This window comes from Chiloscyllium plagiosum, chromosome 2 (assembly GCF_004010195.1).
Source record: "Chiloscyllium plagiosum isolate BGI_BamShark_2017 chromosome 2, ASM401019v2, whole genome shotgun sequence".
In the NCBI taxonomy this organism is placed as follows: Eukaryota; Metazoa; Chordata; class Chondrichthyes; order Orectolobiformes; family Hemiscylliidae; genus Chiloscyllium; species Chiloscyllium plagiosum.
The window spans coordinates 74,162,234-74,182,090 of NC_057711.1; the positions used below are offsets into that span (position 1 = coordinate 74,162,234).

A 19,857-nucleotide genomic window follows, 5' to 3' on the forward strand; every position below is an offset into this window, starting at 1 on the left:
TCCCTGACCTATCACCTTCATCCCCTCCCCCACTCACCCATTGTACTCTATGCTACTTTCTCCCTTCCCCCACCCTCCTCTAGCTTATCTCTTCACGCTTCAGGCTCTCTGCCTTTATTCCTGATGAAGGGCTTTTGCCCGAAATGTCGATTTCGCTGATCCTTGCATGCTGCCTGAACTGCTGTGCTCTTCCAGCACCACTAATCCAGTATGATAGAATGTTGGTATGATGCCACATTTCTGAAGGAACCACACATGTTATAGAAGTTGCCTCTTATTCTTCAATACTCCCAGAGGATACAAACCCAGTCTGTCAGACCTTACTTCACAGGACAACCCACCTACTCCTATGTATCAGTCTAAGTAAACTGCATCTGCATTTGCATTTATAAATTAAAAACAGAACATGCTGAAAATCTGAACAGGTCAGGCAACATCCAAGGAGTAGGAACAGATTAAGCATTTTAATTTGATGACCTTCCAACAGCTAGTTTTTAACTCTAGTTTTCTCTATAGATGCTCCTTGACCCAGCTGAGCTATTCCAAGTTTGTTTTGTTCTTACTTCAGATTTAGTTAAAGCGAAACAGAACACAAACTAAAGTGTCTGTGCCTAGGTACCCTGTACCTAAAATGGCGCCAAAAGGCAACATAACAAATGTTTCAGTGCACTCAATAAAGGCTATTCTATTCTATTCAAATTAAATAAATGCTCTGTGTCGTGAATTTGTTTGGATTTGATAATAGATTTTAAAAAAATTCTCAATTTATTATAATATTTTATTTGTTCTTTCTCATCCAGAAATGTTTTTTAGAAATATATAGAAAACAGCTTCATATCCTATGGGTTATCAACACACACACACCAGGGCTCTGTGCCAACATTTATACAGCCTTCAGTTCAAATAAATGTTTGCTGAGAATTTTGGCCATGAAATGCAAGCCTGTTCACCGCCCACCAGCACCCCCCCTCCCCCCAAAAAATGAAACTAGCAATGATTGAGCACATGCTCATTGTGGGACAGAAGTATCACTGTGCTGGTGAAATCCAAATAATCAGTGAGTGGTGTCCATACCAGAAATAAGAGACCTCGCCTCTGTTTGAGGCACTGTTACTCAAGATTTGTTCACCTTAAAGTAACCAATGTTGGATGCACTCATTAAAACAATTCCACTTGTAACCTAATAGATAATTCTTAGAAGGAGTATCTACAAGACCAGACCATACACATATACATCTTTCAAGTGAACTACTCGTACCACCCCTCCATTGAATTGCACCACTCTCTTCTTTCACAATTTGGAGATGCCGGTGTTGGACTGGGGTGTACAAAGTTAAAAATCACACAACACCAGGTTATTGTCCAATAGGTTTAATTGGAAGTACACTAGGTTTCGGAGCACACCTGATGAAGGAGCGGTGCTCCAAAAGCTACTGTGCTTCCAAGTAAACCTGTTGGACTATAACCTAGTATGTGATTTTAAACTCTTCCTTCACTTAATTCTAGTTGTGAATTGCTATTTGCTGTTGACAGCATATTGATTCAGTGTCAAAGGCCTAATATTGGCTGATTCTTGTGCTTTTCATGATGATTCCCTGTCCCCCATGTGCCCAAAATAAGTTTGCTTGAATTTCTAGTTTTGATCCATAAATTTTAAATTTGTTTGTGTTACCTAGAGAGCAGTTGATGCCATGAACACTATGAATAAATACTGCCAATAGAGGAGGGAGTCAAAAATAAAATGTTTGCAAAAGTATTTCCCAAGTGGCATCTTGAATTTTTATTTCACGTTATTTGTCATTCTGGTCCTCATGCACCTTCCAATTCTACTTTGCGTAGGATTTTCCAGCAAAGTAAATTAATTGAAAATGTTTTGTTCAAGTTATGCATTGTTCTAGATTGATAACATTTGATGCAAACTGTTTAGTAATTTCCAAAGTACAATGCAATTAAGTACATTTATATATTTTGCTGTTGGTAATGACAGATTGCTGTAATACGAATCCTACAATCTACATTTTCCGTTCTGATTTAGACTTAACCTGTGATTTCATTGAGTTACCTTAATCAATGAGCGCTTCAAAACCTTGACAAAACTATTTCCCTTAAAAATAGTCTCAACTTCAAAAAAAGGCCTTGACACCTGGAAAATAGTTATGCAATATATGATAATAAAATAAAATATCAAGAAGAATATTAATGTTTGCAATTCATTGAAAATTACTAATGGTCAGTGTGTTGCCGTGATTAATACCAGATTACGTTTGTCAGACAATTTCTCTAATCAGAAGTAAAGATAATTTCAATTATTTACATTTTAAATGACATGACAGATATGCTGCTGCTGGGCATTTCGATTTTCTTGAAATATAATCCCTGCACCCCTGTAGCACAATATATATCAGACTTTTATTGTTCAAATGTAATTGTATAAATTCCTGACTTCCTTCCTGGTTTTGCAATGCAACTTGGGGGTATTTTTGCTTTGGAATGTATACTAGATATTGGCTGATAAATAAATATTAGATTTGAATATTTTTGAGTTTCTGCTCAAAGAGGAAGCAGGTGTTTTCTTGCAGGCAATATTCCAGACTATGCTTTCTCCATGTTAGAATGTTATTCTGCTTCTTCCTTGTGTAATGTTGCAACCCATCACTAAAATGTCACAAAGTTTCAACTTCAATTTATTTTCTATTTGTCCTAGGTGCAGCTGTGCTAAGTATTATTTTACAGCATTTTCTAGGTGGATTGATAACAACATTGACATTTAGTATCATGATGCTGTGCACTCAGAAGGCTGAGGAAAGAATACAGGTAAAATTGGTGTATTAGTCATTATTTTACCAACCTGATATTGTATTTCAGTATCAGTTATGTTATCCTCCATGCAAAATTTAGAGGAAATAATTCTTGTTACTTTTATCATGCTGTCCAGTCTTGAGACATACTATTTAGAAAAAAAATTACTTTTATTGTTCATTTTATTCCCATCATAAATATGAATGCCAAGTTATTCTGTTGTAGGGAGTGGGTAAGTTGTTGGAGGGGATTCTGAGGGACAGAATTTACATGCATTTGGAAAGTCGAGGACTGATTTGGTTTAGCCAACATGGCTTTGCATGGGAAATCGTGTCTCACCAACTTGATTGAGTTTTTTGAAGAGGTGACGATGAAGATTGATGAAGACAGACATCAGCATGGTATTCAGCAAGGTTAGATCACAAGATTAGATCAAAAAAGCATTTAACAAGGTTTTGCACAGTAGACTGGCTAATAAGGTCAGGACAGTTGGATACAAAATTGGCTTGAAGGTGGGAAACAGGGGGTGATAGCATATGGTTGCTTTACAGACTGGAGGGCTGTGACCAGTGGTATGCCACAAGGATCGGTGTTGGGTCTGTTGCTTCTCGTCATTTATATAAATGATTTGGATGTGAATATCGGAGGCATGGTTAGTAAATTTGCAGATGACACCAAAATAGGTGATGTAGTGGAGAGTGAAGAAAATTATCTCAGTGTATAATAGGACCTTGATCAGGTGGGCTGAGAAATGGCAGATGGAGTTTATGGATCAAATTGAGTTGTTGCATTTTGGTAAGGCAAGCCAGAACCGGATTTATACACTTAATGTTAGGGTCATGGGGAGTGTTGCCAAACAAAGAGACCAAGGGGTATGGGTACATAGTTCCTTGAAAGTGGAATTGTAGGTGGACAGGGTGGTGAAGAAGGCATTTTGCACACTTGCCTTCATTGGTTAGAACATTGAGTACAGGAATTGGCCTATCATGTTGCGGCTGTCCAGGATATTGGTGAAGCCACGTTTAGAATACTGCATACAATTCTGGTCGCCCTTCCACTGGAAGGATGTCGCTAAACTTGAGAGTGTGCAGAAAAGTTTTACAAGGGTGATGCCTGGTCTGGAGGGTTTGAGTTATAAGGAGAGGCTGAATAGAGTGGCACTATTTACTCCAGAGCATCGGTGGCTGAGGGGTGACCTTTTAGAAGTTTATAAAATCACGATGGCTTGGATAGAGTGAATAGCCAAGATCTTTTTCCTAGGGTGTGGGATTCTAAAATTAGAGGGCATAGGTTTAAGGTCAGATGGTGAAGATTTTAAAGAGACCTGAGGGGCAACTTTTTCACGCACAGGATGGTGTGTTTACAGAACGGAGCTGCCAGAGGAATTGGTGGAGGCAGGTACAATTACAATTATAACATTTGGGTAGGTATATGAATAGGGAAGAGTTCAGAGAGATATGGGCCAAATGCTGGCAAATGGGACTGGGTCAGATTGGGATGTCAGTTCGACATTGATGAGTTGGACCAAAGGGCCTGTTTCTGTGTTTTATGAGTCTATGACTATAATATATTGTTAAAAATAAGAATCTATTGGAAGTTGTACAATGTCTGATTTGGTGATGATTTTAGGCCTTAAACAACCTAAAATGCTATATACATTACAACTGGCTACAATGAAAAAAGGCAGTGGCAACTCTATTGTGTGGGGGTACAGGATTAAACATTGTTCAAATGCTTCACAATCTTTCCCACTGTCATCATCGCAATGTACAATTGTAACCACTGCCAAATGCAGCCACGTCTTTTGTCTAATATTTAGTCTTTCCTTTCTTTTTATTTTCAGCAATGTTGCCTTAATTGATATTCTTTGCAAACATGCATTAAAATTCTAGGATTGTGTTCAAGTAATTCATGTAAATTCTGTGCATGCACAGTTTACATGTAAAGCATTTCTATAGGAAAGAGTTGCCTTTACAGTTTGGTAAATGCAGACTCCTGTGATAATGTCAGCCTGTTTAATTCAGAGTACTGCTTCATAAAATGACAGTTTTTTTTAATAAGGCAAAGTAATCTAGCATTATCTAGAATGATGTTAGGAGGATTCAATGGTTGCTAACTTTTCTTAATTGTACAAATGTTGTTTACAGTGCCTGCATGCCTTTGTAAGTATGCAGTTTTAAGGTTCAGTGGGTTCTTTTTACCTTAGCTGAGAAATCTAGAAGCAAGGGGTGGGGAGTGGAGTTTGATGACAAACCTCAGAATAGTTCCACCACAACAGCTGATGCACTTCAGTTCAGTCAATAAAGCTGAAGTAAAGAACAATTTTAGAAATGGTGACCATGACAATTGTCGTTACTTGTTAAAACCCATCCAATTTGCTGTCCTTACCTGGCGAGTCTAAACATGACTCCAAAACCACAGCAGTGCACTTGCCTCTTAAACTCCCTTTGAAACTGCCCAGTATGCCATTCACTTTATGGGCAACTAGGGATGGGTAGTAAACTGCTGACCCTCCCCGCGATGCCCTATTCCCTTGAAAGAATAAACAAAGTAAATGTTTGATCATTTTGGATTAAGATAAATTGTGTGGATCATTGGATTTCTACATTTCATCACTGAATATATTTAAGGCTAAGAAAGCCAGGTTTTTGGTCACTGAAATAAGCAAAGGATGTAGGGAACCGTAAATGAAATGGGATTAGCCACGATCATATTGGAGGGAGGAGCTTGATCACAAAGATTCATGGTTTGTAAAAATTCAATTTGATGCCAAGCAGCACAATATTAAAGTCTCACCCAATAGCCCATGCTCTCTCGCTTACATTGGCTCACGATTGACAGATGTCACAGATTTAGAATTGTTACCCTTGTCTTTAAATCTCTTCATGTTGTTATCCTTCCCTCTCTCTGGTTCCTCCTCCAGCTCTGCAACTCTCGAGAACTACACATTGCTCCAATTCTGACCTCCTTTGTACCCTCCATATGCTTTGCCTGATCATAGGTGGTTATGCCTTTAGCTGTTTATGATTTCAGCTCTGGAATTGTCTCCCTTAACACAACATTTCTCATTTTGTCTTTCTTTCTTTAATATGCTGCTTAAAACCTGCTTCCATGACCTTAGTCACCTTTTACAACAGTCTAAGTGTCTCCTTTTTCGACTCAATGTCAGTTTTTGTACAATAGTTGATTATGATCAACAGAGTGTAACTGTGGTGATTAGCAAGGCTTTTTTTCAGCTTTGCAAGAAGATAAGGCCATTAAAGACTTTATGGGCCAGTAGGGGACTTCACTTGGTGAATTCAAGTCATTTTTTGAAAATGGCAGAGGTTGAAGTGGCAATTTGTACCATTCTTTCTGTTTGTTAACATAAAGTTCATGCTATTATTGACTGAGTTCAAGTAGATGTGGATGTGGACCTTGTTACAGTTAAGGACTTTGGAGCTAGAAGACTGACTCCCCAGATCCTATTGATGAGCCATTTATGAGGCCCAAGTCAGGAATGTAATAGAATACTCTCTACTTACCTGGGCAATTTTCAAGGAGGAGAAAGTGAGGACTGCAGATGCTGGAGTATCAGAGCTTAAAAATGTATTGCTGGAAAAGTACAGCAGGTCAGGCAGCATCAAAGGAACAGGAGAATCGATGTTTCGGGCATAAGCCCTTCTTCAGGAATACACTCCTGAAGAAGGGCTTATGCCCGAAACGTCGATTCTCCTGTTCCTTTGTTGCTGCCTGACCTGCTGCGTTTTTCCAGTAACACATTTTTAAGCTCTGGGCAATTTTCAATTCAACAACATAGAAACATAGAAAATAGGAGCAAGAGGTGGCTGTTCAGTCCTTTGCGGCTGCTCCACCATTCAATATGACCATGGCAGATCATCTGTCTCAGAACCTTGTTCCTCCTTTCTCCCTGTACACTTTGATCCCTTTAGTCCTAAGAACTATATCTAGCTCCGTGAAAACGTACTATGTTTTGGCCTCAACCACTTTCTGTGGCAGTGAATTCCACAGGTTCGCTGCTGTCTGGTTGAAGAAATTTCTCCTTAACTCATTCCTAAATGGCCCATCCTGTTTGTTTAGATTGTGGCCCCTAGTTCTGGACTTTCCAGTCATCGGGAACATCCTTATTGCATTTACCCTGTCTGGCCCTGATAGAGTTTTACAGGTTTTATGAGAACCCCCCCTCATTCTTCTAAACAACACCCAAGGAGCCTAACATCATCTAGCCCACCAGCCCACTCGATCTGCGCTACATCCACCATCTTGAATGTTCATTGCCTCCACTGTAGGTACTCGAGTCTCTTTGTGAGATCTCCCTTGTCCTCTCCACCACCCTGTTGCACAGTTTCTCTGGGTGGACCTGATAGCATATCCCCTAACTGAACAGCTCCAGATGAGAAATGGCCAGACCCCTGACCTAGTGGATGTTATGGAGCAACACGACTGACCATGGCCCATGACCCAGACTGCAGAGACATGTATTCTGTGTCTGAGATCATCCGTCCTGGACACCTGATCGTGGCCAATCTCCTGGACTGGTAATGGAGGCTGTCGTTGACTTACCACGCTGACAAATACCTCCATGGGCTTCAGCTCCCAAAGATTTAGACGCAGCTGATTTTGTGCTGCACATTCAATGTGTTTGCCACATAAGGTGCTGACACATGGGTACAGGTATGAGACTGACATAATGCACTGTCATATAAACGACTGTGGATTGCTGACCAGCAAGGCAAGCTGCCTGCATGACCACTGATAGGCAGCACAAAGCAGTGTGAGGCAGCAATGTTGGGATCATGCAGTTAGGCACGAAGTGAGCGAATGCTAAGACAGCAAGCGAGCATCTCTGAAAAGTTACCTGGTCCAATTCATGAGCTTGGTTCTTGTCTCTGTGCACAAAGTTTCCTTACAGCATCCTTTCAGTTGCTGGAGTGCTTTGCAATGCAGGCATGTATTTCTTAAGCATCGTGCAAGTGGATTAGAATGGTGCCAGAAGAATCCTGAGGAATTGACCATTATCGAATGCCAATGTCTGTGGGTGAAGGGCGTGTGTGGTCTCTAGCCTGAGATGTTAATTGGTGAGCAACATGGAGGCTGTTCACAGACAGCAGCAAACTGAAGTCACCGGGTACCTACTCTGACTTCAATGCTGAGAATTCTTAGCATTTGTTTTCTCATAGCGGGTGGTAGAATAGGAAGCTGTGTATTAATGAGGTGAGCTGTACGATTAATAAACTTGTTAACGAGGAATACTCCCTCTTAATAGGCCAGTTACCACTGCCTAGCAAAAATCTCACCTTGATGCCAGACGCATAATTAAAAGGGACAGTGAGTTGTTCCTGACATCGAGATAAAATTTGCTGGACTTCTTGTGTGATTCTGTCCTATTGCTCACCATACCCCATGTTGTTCAAGCTCCGGTAAGACCCACCCCCCTCCCGGAAGCACACAATGTTGTAGATTTGTTTTAATAATACAACAGACGTTTACTGTACAAAAGAAATGGAGATAAAATAGAATAAGCGATAGTATTTCCATTTCACACAATTTTAATGATTTTGAAAATATGAGGTAAAGTTTTAATCCCAAAATTACCACTTTACAGTACTCATATCAGAGAAAATTTCCTGCTGTATCAGTCTCTAGGGGCTTTAGCTTCCAGCTTTGAGAATCCCATATCCTCTTCCTGGAGACTTTAAGCTACTGAGTTTAAGCTTTCTGAGCTTCAAATAACCCCTTCAAGGTTTTAACTAAATACTTCTGGTCCAGAAGCTTTACTAAATTCCTTACATTGAGGTTGTCTATTTTTAACAATTCCAAACTATATTCGCCTCTCAGGATCAGCTAGTGTACACATCAGCTTCAGCAAAGAACCCAAACTGAAGCTAAAAAACACTCTCCTTCCCAAGCTATGGGTGCTTCCCCGAAGCATGACAGAAATAAAACAATTGATCCCTGATCTTCTAATCTAAAAGCTAAGATGCAGCTGTTTACCTTGTTTAATCATGAAATTCTTTGAATATAAGTAAAAACCTGTTACTCTCCAGGATGTCTTTCCCTTCCCAAGAATCATCAAGGCTACGGAAATGCTTACAAATGAATCATAAAACCCATCCAGATGTACAGAAACCCATATGCCACTAGTTCAAATTCAAACAACAGACTCAAAAATAAATGTATTAGGAAATATTTAAATCTCACATATTACATCACAGTGGAAGACCTACATCAAAGCAATTAAACATCTGATGGCAATGAATTATTGAGCAGGATGGGAGGGTAGGCAAATGGCGAATGTGCTGTAAGCTTGCCCTGAGTTTTTTGTGATCCTTCCCTAGCCTCATGTGAAACCTTTCAGGGAAAAGTTCATTTACCTTCTTTGAGATCACAGGAAAACTTCTATGTAGAAGAAAATTAAGAATTTGCTAAGTTACACACATTACCCTTCCTAAAAAACATACAATCAGAAATCACAAGTCAGGGACAGCATATCATTTTTGAGATTTATTTTACATGAAAGCTTATTGGCCTGGTAGGGTTCATCTATTGGGGTATTTATATAATTGTATCCTAATTATGTGTTACAAGTACACGTTTCCACCTCTACTAAATAGACTGTCTATTAATGGTTGAATTTACTTGTCAAGCATGAGGATTGGGAGATGAGGAAGTGAGAGGTTGGTTAGGAGGCAGGGTATTGTGTGCTATCTGTGATATTTCTAAGCATTTCAATTGTAATTTCTTTGCAAGGGCTCTTTGCTGGCTCCTTGCATTCTTTGGTGTGGATGGAGAAGATTTCATCTTTGCTGAAGTCCCCTCCCTGTTATTGTTTGATGGGTTCCAATTATTTCAGCAATTGCAGACTTAACCATGTTTTATGTTGGTGTTTTCTGTGTAGCAACATGTCTTCTTGTGTTAGGTAGACATGAGGTACCTCCTTCATTAGAGTCTCCAACATTGCCTTGTGTGCTAAGAGAACTATTTTCCACATCTTCCATTTATTGACTATCACTGCAAGGGCATAGGCTTTATTTACATGTACTGATTAACATATTGTTTGAACACCTCTTAAATTCTCTATCAAAGAATCAAGTTCTACACATTATGTTTATCTAGTCATAGCGTGAGAGAATCCCTCCCGTGTGGAAGCAGGCCATTCAGCCCATTCAGTCCACAACAATCTTTCAAAGAACATTCCACCCAGACCCAGTCCCCTATCCTATCCCTGTAACCCTGCATTGCCCATGGCCAATCCACCTAACCTGGACTGAGGGAGGAACCCAGAGAAAACCCATGCAGACACGGGGAGAATGTGCAAATTTCAGATGATGCCTGATGATCATCTGCTGTGTTTGACTCACTCCACTACAAAGATTTTGACTTTTTAATTCTTTCTTCAAACCATTTTGGACATAAATTATGTATCCTCACAAAGACTTGGTCTCAGATTGAGAGCAAGGCTCGACTAAGGAATGCACCTCACTGCACTCTGGCTACTGAAGCAGGAAAGTCCTCACAGTCATCATAAGTAACATTGATTTTTATTTTGCTGTAAAAAACAGAGTAGCTCTTGGCTCCAAAATATAATTAACATTGTTCACTCTCTCCACTTCAACCCACAATCTCAAGTCCTCCTTAATTTCTTAGTTTATAAAATAAAGCTTGACTCTAATTTTGAAAAGTGTCTGAGCAGAAATGGCTAGAAGCGAAACAAAAATTATTCCTCATTTTAACTGATGAACTAATAGGCGTGCATCCAGGGAGATGAGTTAACTGGTGCATATTTTGGCAGTGTCGCAGCTGTGCGCAAAAAAAAATCAAATCCAAACCCAAGTTCTTCTGAAATGCTGGAGTCTTCAAGTTCAAAATGTAATGAATGTTTTGGTGCTAAGATTGGTAAGAGAAGAGTGTCCCTCACCATAAGGCAACAGGGCTGCTTACTACGCAAGGATCTGTGATTGTCTGGCAACACTGCTTGCTCACTATCTATGACTGTGCTCAATTTTTATGGCTTTGTGTCATTTCAGGTAACATCAGCTAGGCTGATCCTGGATTGTGCATTTATCTAGGCAGAGATGTACTTTCAAGAGAGCAGAGAAATTGTGGATATTTGTTATCATGGCAAGACAGTAACATATAGGGCCAACCACTTTATAAGGGTGTAGACTTGGACAAGTACATCAAATGGTGCCCTTATTGCTTTGTGAGCTGTAGAGAATACTTCCTTCCATTACTTCAACACAAATATTCCCAAATTATTCCCAAAAATGTTTTTCCTGTGAATCGTGGCCTCAGTAAGCATTTCTAGCTGATCATGTCCACACTAATAGCTTGCTTTTTTGGAATAATGTGCTCCACGTTTCTCATGCAATAAGAATATCCGCACCTGCAAATTCTCCTGGTGGTCACACACCATCCTGACTTGAACATGCTACAATTATTTCATCACACCGATAAAGGAATCCATTATAGTCAGAGTTTTGGGGAACCTTCCAAGTTATAATCTTCAAGTATGAGTTTTCCCATTTTGCACATCCTTCTGCTATCTTTGAGCATTGACACTGTGATATTAAAACATTGATTATAGCTAGCTATTATGTAAAAACATGGTATTCTTCACAGACTTTATTGTCTAGTCCAGTGTTAAGCTATTAGCTTATAGCAGAACAGCAACCTGCCATAGAGTGCCATGCTTCAGGTGATCGTAGAGTAAGATGAAATGTGAAATCTTTATACCCTTGGGTCACATGCTGCCTTACAGTGATGAAATCATAAACATGTCTCTTAAAGATAATCTGACATGCTGACTACACCATGAGACACAACATACTTGTATATTATTTCTCTCCCAAGAGGCTGATGTTTCTGACAGTCCAAAAAGTTACAAAGTTGTGCTGCATTCCTAATGATATGCATCTATGTCCATGCAAATAAAGTTATTGATAAATTGAACTTTTTTTTAGATGTTCTCCTCAGCTGGCCTGGTGTAGTATGGTGAACAAATGCAAATTCTTCAGAAGGGTTATAAAAATCACCCACATACTCTCTGTTAAAATGCTTTTCTTCCTTGAAACGTTTGTGGAACCTTTCTTTTGTAGGATGGCTATACAGCCCTGATTTAACATTCCCTTCCTTGCTTTCAAATGACTTATAATGAGAGTTATAAGGAGAGGCTGGATAGGCTGGGACTTTTCTCATTGGAGTGTAGGAGGTTGAGAGGTGACCATACTGAGATTTGTAAAATGAGGGGTAGAAATAAGGAGAATGATAAGTGCCTTTTTCCTAGGGTGGGGATTGTCAAGACTAGGGGGCATATTGTTAAGGTGAGAGGAGTAAGATTTTAAAAAGACATGAGGAACAACTTTTTTTTACACAAAGAGTGGTTTGTGTGTGGAATGAACTTCCAGAGGAAGTGGTGGATGTGGGTATAGTTATGAAGTTGAAAAGACATTTAGATAAGTGCATGAATAAGAGGTATTTGGAGGGATTTGCCAAACGCAGGGACCAGTTTAGTTTGGGATAATGTCGGCATGGACCAAAGGGTCTGTTTCTGTGCTGTATGACTCTATGACTTCTTAGTACAGTTTCTCTCTGTCTCTTTAACCTCCTTCAGCCCTACAACTCTGCAGGATCCATGCAAATCTGGCCTGTTCCATCTTCCCTGTTTTAATCAGTCCTACTTTGTTGGCATGCTTTCAGTTACCTAGCCCTAAGTTCAGAAGCTGCCTCCTTAAATTTCTCTACCTCCCTATCTCTTCCTTGAAGGTAGTCCTTAAGAGCTACCTGTTTGATCTACTGTTGTAATATTTTCTAGTGTGACTCAATGTCAGATTTTATTTTAAAGTAGTCCTGTAAATAGCCTTAGAATGTTTTATTATTTTGTAGGTGCTATTTAAATGCAAGTTGTAACAATTTCCAGCAAAGATTTCAATGATATGTAACAGTAAGAGTCAGGGTATAGGTTGAGCATTAAAACATTTGATAAACTGAATGAGGGAAATACACTTTGTTTGATGTCTGCTGTTATGGTCTTACAAAAATATATTCTTTTTATATCATGCTCCTTTCAAATGACTGTTTAAATTTAGCTGCCTGTAGAGGTAATAGACCATGAGTTACAGAATGAACATGTTTTGACTTTTCTGCTCTCTTGAACAATAAAGAAGCCTATTCTTAAATTGGTCAAACTGCTTGAATTGGCATGTCATTAAGGAAATGAATTATTTTTATAAAGTTGACCACAATTAACTTTAAAATGGTTATGAGTCTTGATTATGTGTCTGTGCAATATAAACACTTTGACTTTCATTTCCCTGTCTCCTCTGAAATAAGAAACAAGATGAAATGCAGGTGGTATTGTTCTACAGAAAGCCCTACCTTATGAAATTGAGAATTTTCCATTTCTCAAATTGTTTTACAATGAATGTTGTGTATTGTTCTCACACAATACCTGCTGGGTCTGGTACCAGCTTATTTTCCTGCTATTGTGAGCTTTTGCATCATGTAACATATTTATTAATGAGATCCCAACAGATTTGAATTCTTAGATAAAATGAAATATGTGATTGCACATATCAAATAATATTGGTTGTTGCTTGAGAAAGGAGCATTTAGTCATAGGGTTTCTGCACCAGAATTTATTTGCATCTCACAGATGTAAATTCCACTTGACACTCGTGCCCTTTTTCTTTTTAGTGAGTGTGACCTGCTATGAAAGCAATATGGATTTAACTCAGCCACTCTGCTCCAGCTCCCACTCTGAATCCTCCACTCGCTCAACCTTGATCAAGTAAAGTACATTAACATGCTCTGAATATTTGCTATACATACCTTCTGCTTGACACCTTGCAGATTATAACATTCCTGTATAAATCTAATTGGTAGAAATTACATTTGGCATTCTTTTCCCTGCTGTTTGAATAAAGACAACACATTTTATTGGAGTAATGCCATTATTAATATCCCAAATTGTGGAATTTGGTACAGTTATATAGCTGACAGCAATTTCTATCTTAATGTATACTTTAGTAAAAGTGTAAACTTGTAAAATTAAGAACGATATAAAAGCTTCAGGGATGACAGAAAAACAAATGAGAATTATTCCAAGGTTGCAGGACTTCTGCCACATGGATAGATCAGAGAAGTTAAGGCTAATTACCCTAAAAAATGGAAGATTGACAAGATAATCGATTAAGGTATTTAAAATCAGAGAGATTGAGAATGAGTAATTGGGGCTCCCATCAAATTCCATTTTGATTTAATTCCCTCTCTCCGCACTGTTCCTCACCTTTGGTGCTTTTTGCAATGCCCCTGATTGTATTTGCAGGTAAATTGGAAATGCAGTGATTTAGTGGTGGCGGATAAAAGTTTAAAGCAACATGGTTGATTTGGTGGTGGGAAAACAAACCATTCAGTTGTGCATGAAAGCACTTTTGATATAGGACACAAACAATGAAGCAGAGTAGATGGGGCTAAATTGTTCCCATTCTAAGAACATTAGAAAACCAGAAGACACAGATATAAATTTCTAGGAAAGGTGACATAAAGAAATCCTTTTTTCTACAATCTGCAATGCAGATCATCATGGTATAGGCAGATTCATTGTGGCTTTTAGAAGAGAATTATACAAGGAATGGAAACAAAAACAATTAGTACTGTGGAAAAAGACTGGAAGTGGAACTGTCTTTTTTTAAATGGAAAGAGCTGGAATAGGCACAAATTAGTTAAATTAGCCTCCCTCTGTGCTGTGAAACTTCTATGATTCTATTCTGTGACCATTACACATGTGTATTGGAAAATAGATCTGTTTTCAGTGAATATAATTGGGAACATAACAGTGTTTGGCAATCATGCAAGGTCAAAGAGTGAAAACTGAGCTGCACACAAGTATGATGCTGTAAATCCCAAACCAGCATCAATGCATCATGCTAAAAATTCATTCTGTACTATTATGGCATTGATGTACTTGGATACTTCACATAATAACTGAACTTGGAGTTGTTTCAGATGATTGGGAGGTTTCACAATATGCATCAGATTAAAATAAACTCTGTGGGAAAATAGCCTCTTAGACTTCATGACCTGTCGGCAAATGGAAACTGCACTTGCTTCAGTGTAACAAATGATAACTTAAGTGACATATTGAATTTTCACTCTGCATCCAAGAAATAATTCATCCCCTGCTCATTATTTGAAAATATTGCAGTGTACAACTTACAGAATAATGACAGATTCAGCAAAAATACATTGCACACACTCAAAGCTAATCTAACTCTAGATGATCACTGTGAAGTACATTTTTATTTATAGTCACCTGGAAGCATATTGCTTGATGCAGATTTCCATGGGCTATGACCATCATTTGGAGCCTAAAGATATCTGTAGAGTTTGGACCAAAATTGAAGTATATCTTCAAGTTGAGTTAATGGGAGGAAACCAACTCTGACACATTCAATAAGTTGTAACTTATGGGAGTCTAGCTGGACTGAACCTAAGGGTGACGAAGATAGAGACTAAAGTTGAGCTGGTAATAGTTTAAAAGTTGAAAACATGTCTTGGAGAGACTCTATCTTTGTAATGGAGTGAGCCATGGGTAAAAGTTTAGTTTGGATTCAACAGTATCCCAAAGCTCTGCAATGGTTGACTTGTCTTGAATGTGCAGCTGTGGAGAGTGATGGAATCTAGAGCCGGAGATGTGTTGCTGGAAAAGCGCAGCAGGTCAGGCAGCATCCAGGGAACAGGAGAATCGACGTTTCGGGCATAAGCCCTTCTTCGGGCATAAGCCCTTCTTCAGGAAGGGCTTATGCCCGAAGAAGCGCCATGGGTAAAAGTTTAGTTTGGATTCAACAGTATCCCAAAGCTCTGCAATGGTTGACTTGTCTTGAATGTGCAGCTGTGGAGATTGATGGAATCTAGGCTAGTGAAAGCGACTGACTTTAGCTCTAATACCGTTAGTCAGGGGAACATTTTAGTTCACCCAGGTCTAAATATCAGAGAGTTAGAAAAGGCAAGGCTGATGTCATGAGCCTACCTGTGGGAGCTGAACCAGTGATAAAATTGAGCATTCTATCTTCCTCAGATATCACAAAAAGGTAGCATGTAAATGAAGAGAGACAAGCACATATAGCATTATGGAAGTACTTTGGAAGTGACTGAAAACAAGGGACAAATAGTTTGGAGGTAATTCTGTGTATGCATTGTAATAGACATGTATAAAACCAGGAGAACCTAGTGCTACAGAGACCACAGGAAATAAAAGGATAGAATGGTCAGTGTTATCAAAAGTGGCAAAGTAAAATAAAGAAGTTGAATGGAGAAACAGATCCATTGTCTTGGTTTATAGGGTATCGTTTGTCACTTTGACCAGTGCAATTACAATGCTGTGGGAAGGTGTTGCTGTTTCCTTCCCATCTTATTTTAAGGAATTATATGTTATATAGGCTTCTGGGGTTGCATACTTAACGGGGTTGCCTACTTAACTACTTACAATTTAAAATAAAGCAGGTGCTGTCTGACTGATATTTCCTGTGTGTTGTGTGAAGAAAAATCATGAGCCTTTAATTTACAGCACAGTTAAGGAGTTAAAAACAATTATGATGAGGTTGCAAAATGAGTAATGTTTCTTGATAACGAACAAAGCGTTGGTAGACATCATGTTCACTAGCAACTGTGAGATAGCAGGCTATGTGCAGATAATATTTACAAAACATTGAAATGAATGGTTGTTATTGTGAATTTAATATAGCTCCATGCCAGCTATGACACAACAACATTTGTGATTTGGACTTTGAACCATAATTTCCCATGTTCCAGTAAAATTGTCAGGTGTTGCTTGGTAGTTGTATTAATACCTGGAAGTAATCTAGTTGACAGATTCAGGTGATATCATTATGTTTTAAGTAATGTGAACTCACAGATTAGATTCCACTCTGAAGATTACTCTTGTTTTACCTATTTTGACTGTCTTATCATGTGGTTTTAAATGTACTCAGCTAAGTTTCAGGTCTCCAGCGTCTTTGTTTTGTTTATACACTCAATCTCTTTGCAATATTGTCATAAGATGTTCAAAATGGACATATGTTCAATTCCCCAATACATACATTCCCCATCTATAGTCTAAAAATGATTTATGCGTGAAAACCCTCAGGTCTCTTTTAAATCTTTCCCCTCTCACCTTAAACCTACATCCCATAGTTTTGGACTCCCATACTCTAGGAAAAAGACCTTGGCTATTCACCCTATCCGTGCCCCTCATGATTTTATAAACCTCTACTAGGTGACCCCTCAGCTCCAGGGAGAAAAGCCTCAGCCTATTCAGCCTCTCCCTCTGGCTCAAACCCTCCAAACCCTGCAACATCTTTGTAAATCTTTTATGAACCTTTTCAATTTTAACAACATTTTTCCTATAACAAGGAGACCATACTTATCTTCAGTAATCTAAAAGTGGCCTAATTAATATCCTGTACAGCTGCAACATGACATCTCAACTCCTTTACTCAATGCACTGACCAATGAAGGCAAGTGTGCCAAATGCCTTCGTCATTACCCTGCCTACCTACGGCTCCACTCTCAAAGAACTATGCATCTGCACCCCTAGGTCCTTTTGTTTGGCAACACCCCCCAGGACCCTACCATTAAGTGTATAAGTCCTACCCTGGTTTGCCTTTCTAAAATGCAACACCTCACATTTATCTAAATTAAACTCCATCTGCCACTCCTTGGTCCATTGGTCCATCTGATCAAGGTGCCATGCAGTTGAAAATAAACTGGCCAGCTTAATCCCAAACTATTCCCAGGGAGAGCAATGGAGTCAGACGTTTGGAGTGGGAATTGAAAGAGGTGCCTTCAGTCTTGCCAGTATTTATTAGGAGGAAATTTGTCTTCTTTTTGATTCTTTGATAGTTCTGATACTTGAGCAAGAGTGAGGGAATCAAGAGATGGGATGATGTCAAGGTGAGTTCCATCAGTGCACATCTGAAAATTAACACAATGTGTTTGGATAATGTTGTATACAAAAAAAAAGTGGTGGCTGGGGGAGGAGGGGGACGTGGGGGAGGGTGTGGGGAAGGGGACAGGGAGTTGTGGTGTTGTAGCAGGAATGAATTCTTGAGGGCACCATAGATAATGATGCAGATGCCAGAGAAGCCATTGCAAATTAATATTGGTGTGATTGGACATGGGTGTCTGAAGTAAATTGTCCCTCATACATTTTTACTTAGATGACTCCAAGCATAAGCAATAAAAAAGTAATTGATTTTTCAAAAAAAATTGCTGGTAGATGTGTGAACATTTTATAGCTACCTAAATGTATATATTGTAAACAATGGCTTTGACACTTTGTCAATGTGTCAACATGGAAATATTACAAATATTTTTAGTACCTTTTGCACATTGGAGAATTCAATGTATCCTAAACCTTAACATTTTCAAATTGCTACATGTTTTAGTTCATTCATGAAATTTGGACATCACTGGCTAGGCCAGCATGTATCGCCTATCCCTATTTCTCCAGGAGAAGCTGCCTCCTTGAACCATTGCGGTCGTTGGAATGTAGGGACACTCATAATACTGTCAGGAAGGGAGCTTCAGGATTTTGACCCAGTGACTTAGCCCCAGTCAGGATGATGTTTTGCTCAGATGGGAACTTGGAGGGTATTTGTGTTGTTCACATTATATCTGTTGTCTTTGACCTTCTAAGTGGTGGAAGCCATGAGTTTGGAAGGTTTGGATGAAGGAACCTTGGTGAGTTAATGCAATGCATCTTGTAGATGGTAAATGCTTCTTGCATTGTGTGTCAGTTGAACAGACTACTTTGTCCTGGATGGTGTCAAACTCCTTGAATGTTGTTGGAGCTGCACTCATCCAGGCAAGTTTCATCATACTCCTGACTTGTACCTTGCAGGCGATGGACAGGCTTTGAAGAAATAGGAGCTAACAGAATTGCCACAGAATTTGTAGCCTCTGACCTGCTCTTGCCACAATATTTACAATTTTGGGATGTTTCAGTTTCTGATCAAAGGTAATTCATGATAATGGGGGAATTCAGTGATGTTAATGCCAATAACCATCAAGGGAAGATGGGTTAGATTCTCTCTTTGTGGAGATTGCCAGGCACCTGCATGGCACAAATTTTATTTGCCACTCATCAACCCAATCGTGGATGTTGTCTGAGGTCTTGCTGCATAACGGTATGGATTTCTTCAGTACCTGAGGAACTGCAAATAATTATATTATTCTTACTCATTTGTCACTGTACATCATACTGTAAGATTAACATCAAATGGCATTGAATTATTGGACAGATACTTAATTAAATCAATTGTAGTGGTGGAGAATGGCAATATTAGTTCCTTAGTCCACTTCGCTGTGGCATTTTAAAGCCTGACCATTAGCACATGAGATATTAATTTATAAAATATATTTTTCTAAAATTGCTTGGCATTCATTATGGTGAATAGAGAATTTTATTTTGTCTAAACTGTAAGGTGAAATCCTGTCATTGAAACTAATAATGAGCCATTGAACCAGAAAAAGTTTGCTTTTCAATGAGTTTATTAGGTATAAAACTTTGTTTTTTGCCCTTGATTTTTGGTAAATTAATAAATTAAAATTGAAATATTCATAACTATCCAACACATCAAAAGAAATGCTTCTCGTCATTGAGAATTGTTAATGCTTCTTCAGAGCCTATGACCTAGGTGACAAAATTCTTACTGTATTTTACAAATTTATTTGAAGTATGTGATAGGATACTCAGTTAACCTTATTAAATAGTGAAATGTCACTTCAGCTAAGATTTCATTGAGATAGGCTATGTGTGTGTGGAAATCATAATCCTTTACCATGTTGTGAAATAGCATAAAAGATATTTTTTTAAAAATTCTGAGCCAGCTATTAAGATTAAGGTGTGGAGGGTAAAATGCCTAAAGAAATTTAGCCTTATCTTTCAGCTCATGGTATCATACTACTGATATTGAAACTAAAGGGCCTTTGTGGCAGGACACTTTTTTTCTGATCCAGAAGCAGATAACATCTTGTTAGCATTAAGTATCCTTTTGT

General features: G+C 38.8%; 1 protein-coding gene across 4 annotated transcripts in view; it reads left to right on the forward strand.

Moving 5' to 3' along the window:
- mfsd3 (major facilitator superfamily domain containing 3) overlaps nt 1–19,857 on the forward strand; it is a 125,229-nt gene that overhangs the window by 83,483 nt on the left and 21,889 nt on the right. For 3 of the 4 annotated variants that reach the window (XM_043712157.1, XM_043712139.1, XM_043712148.1), the window contains exon 6: nt 2,705–2,814. In XM_043712157.1, coding sequence (XP_043568092.1) covers nt 2,705–2,814 — 110 coding nt within the window. Of the gene's footprint in view, nt 1–2,704; nt 2,815–13,494; nt 13,589–19,857 lie in introns of all 4 variants that reach the window. The other variant, XR_006314842.1, reaches the window with a different exon arrangement.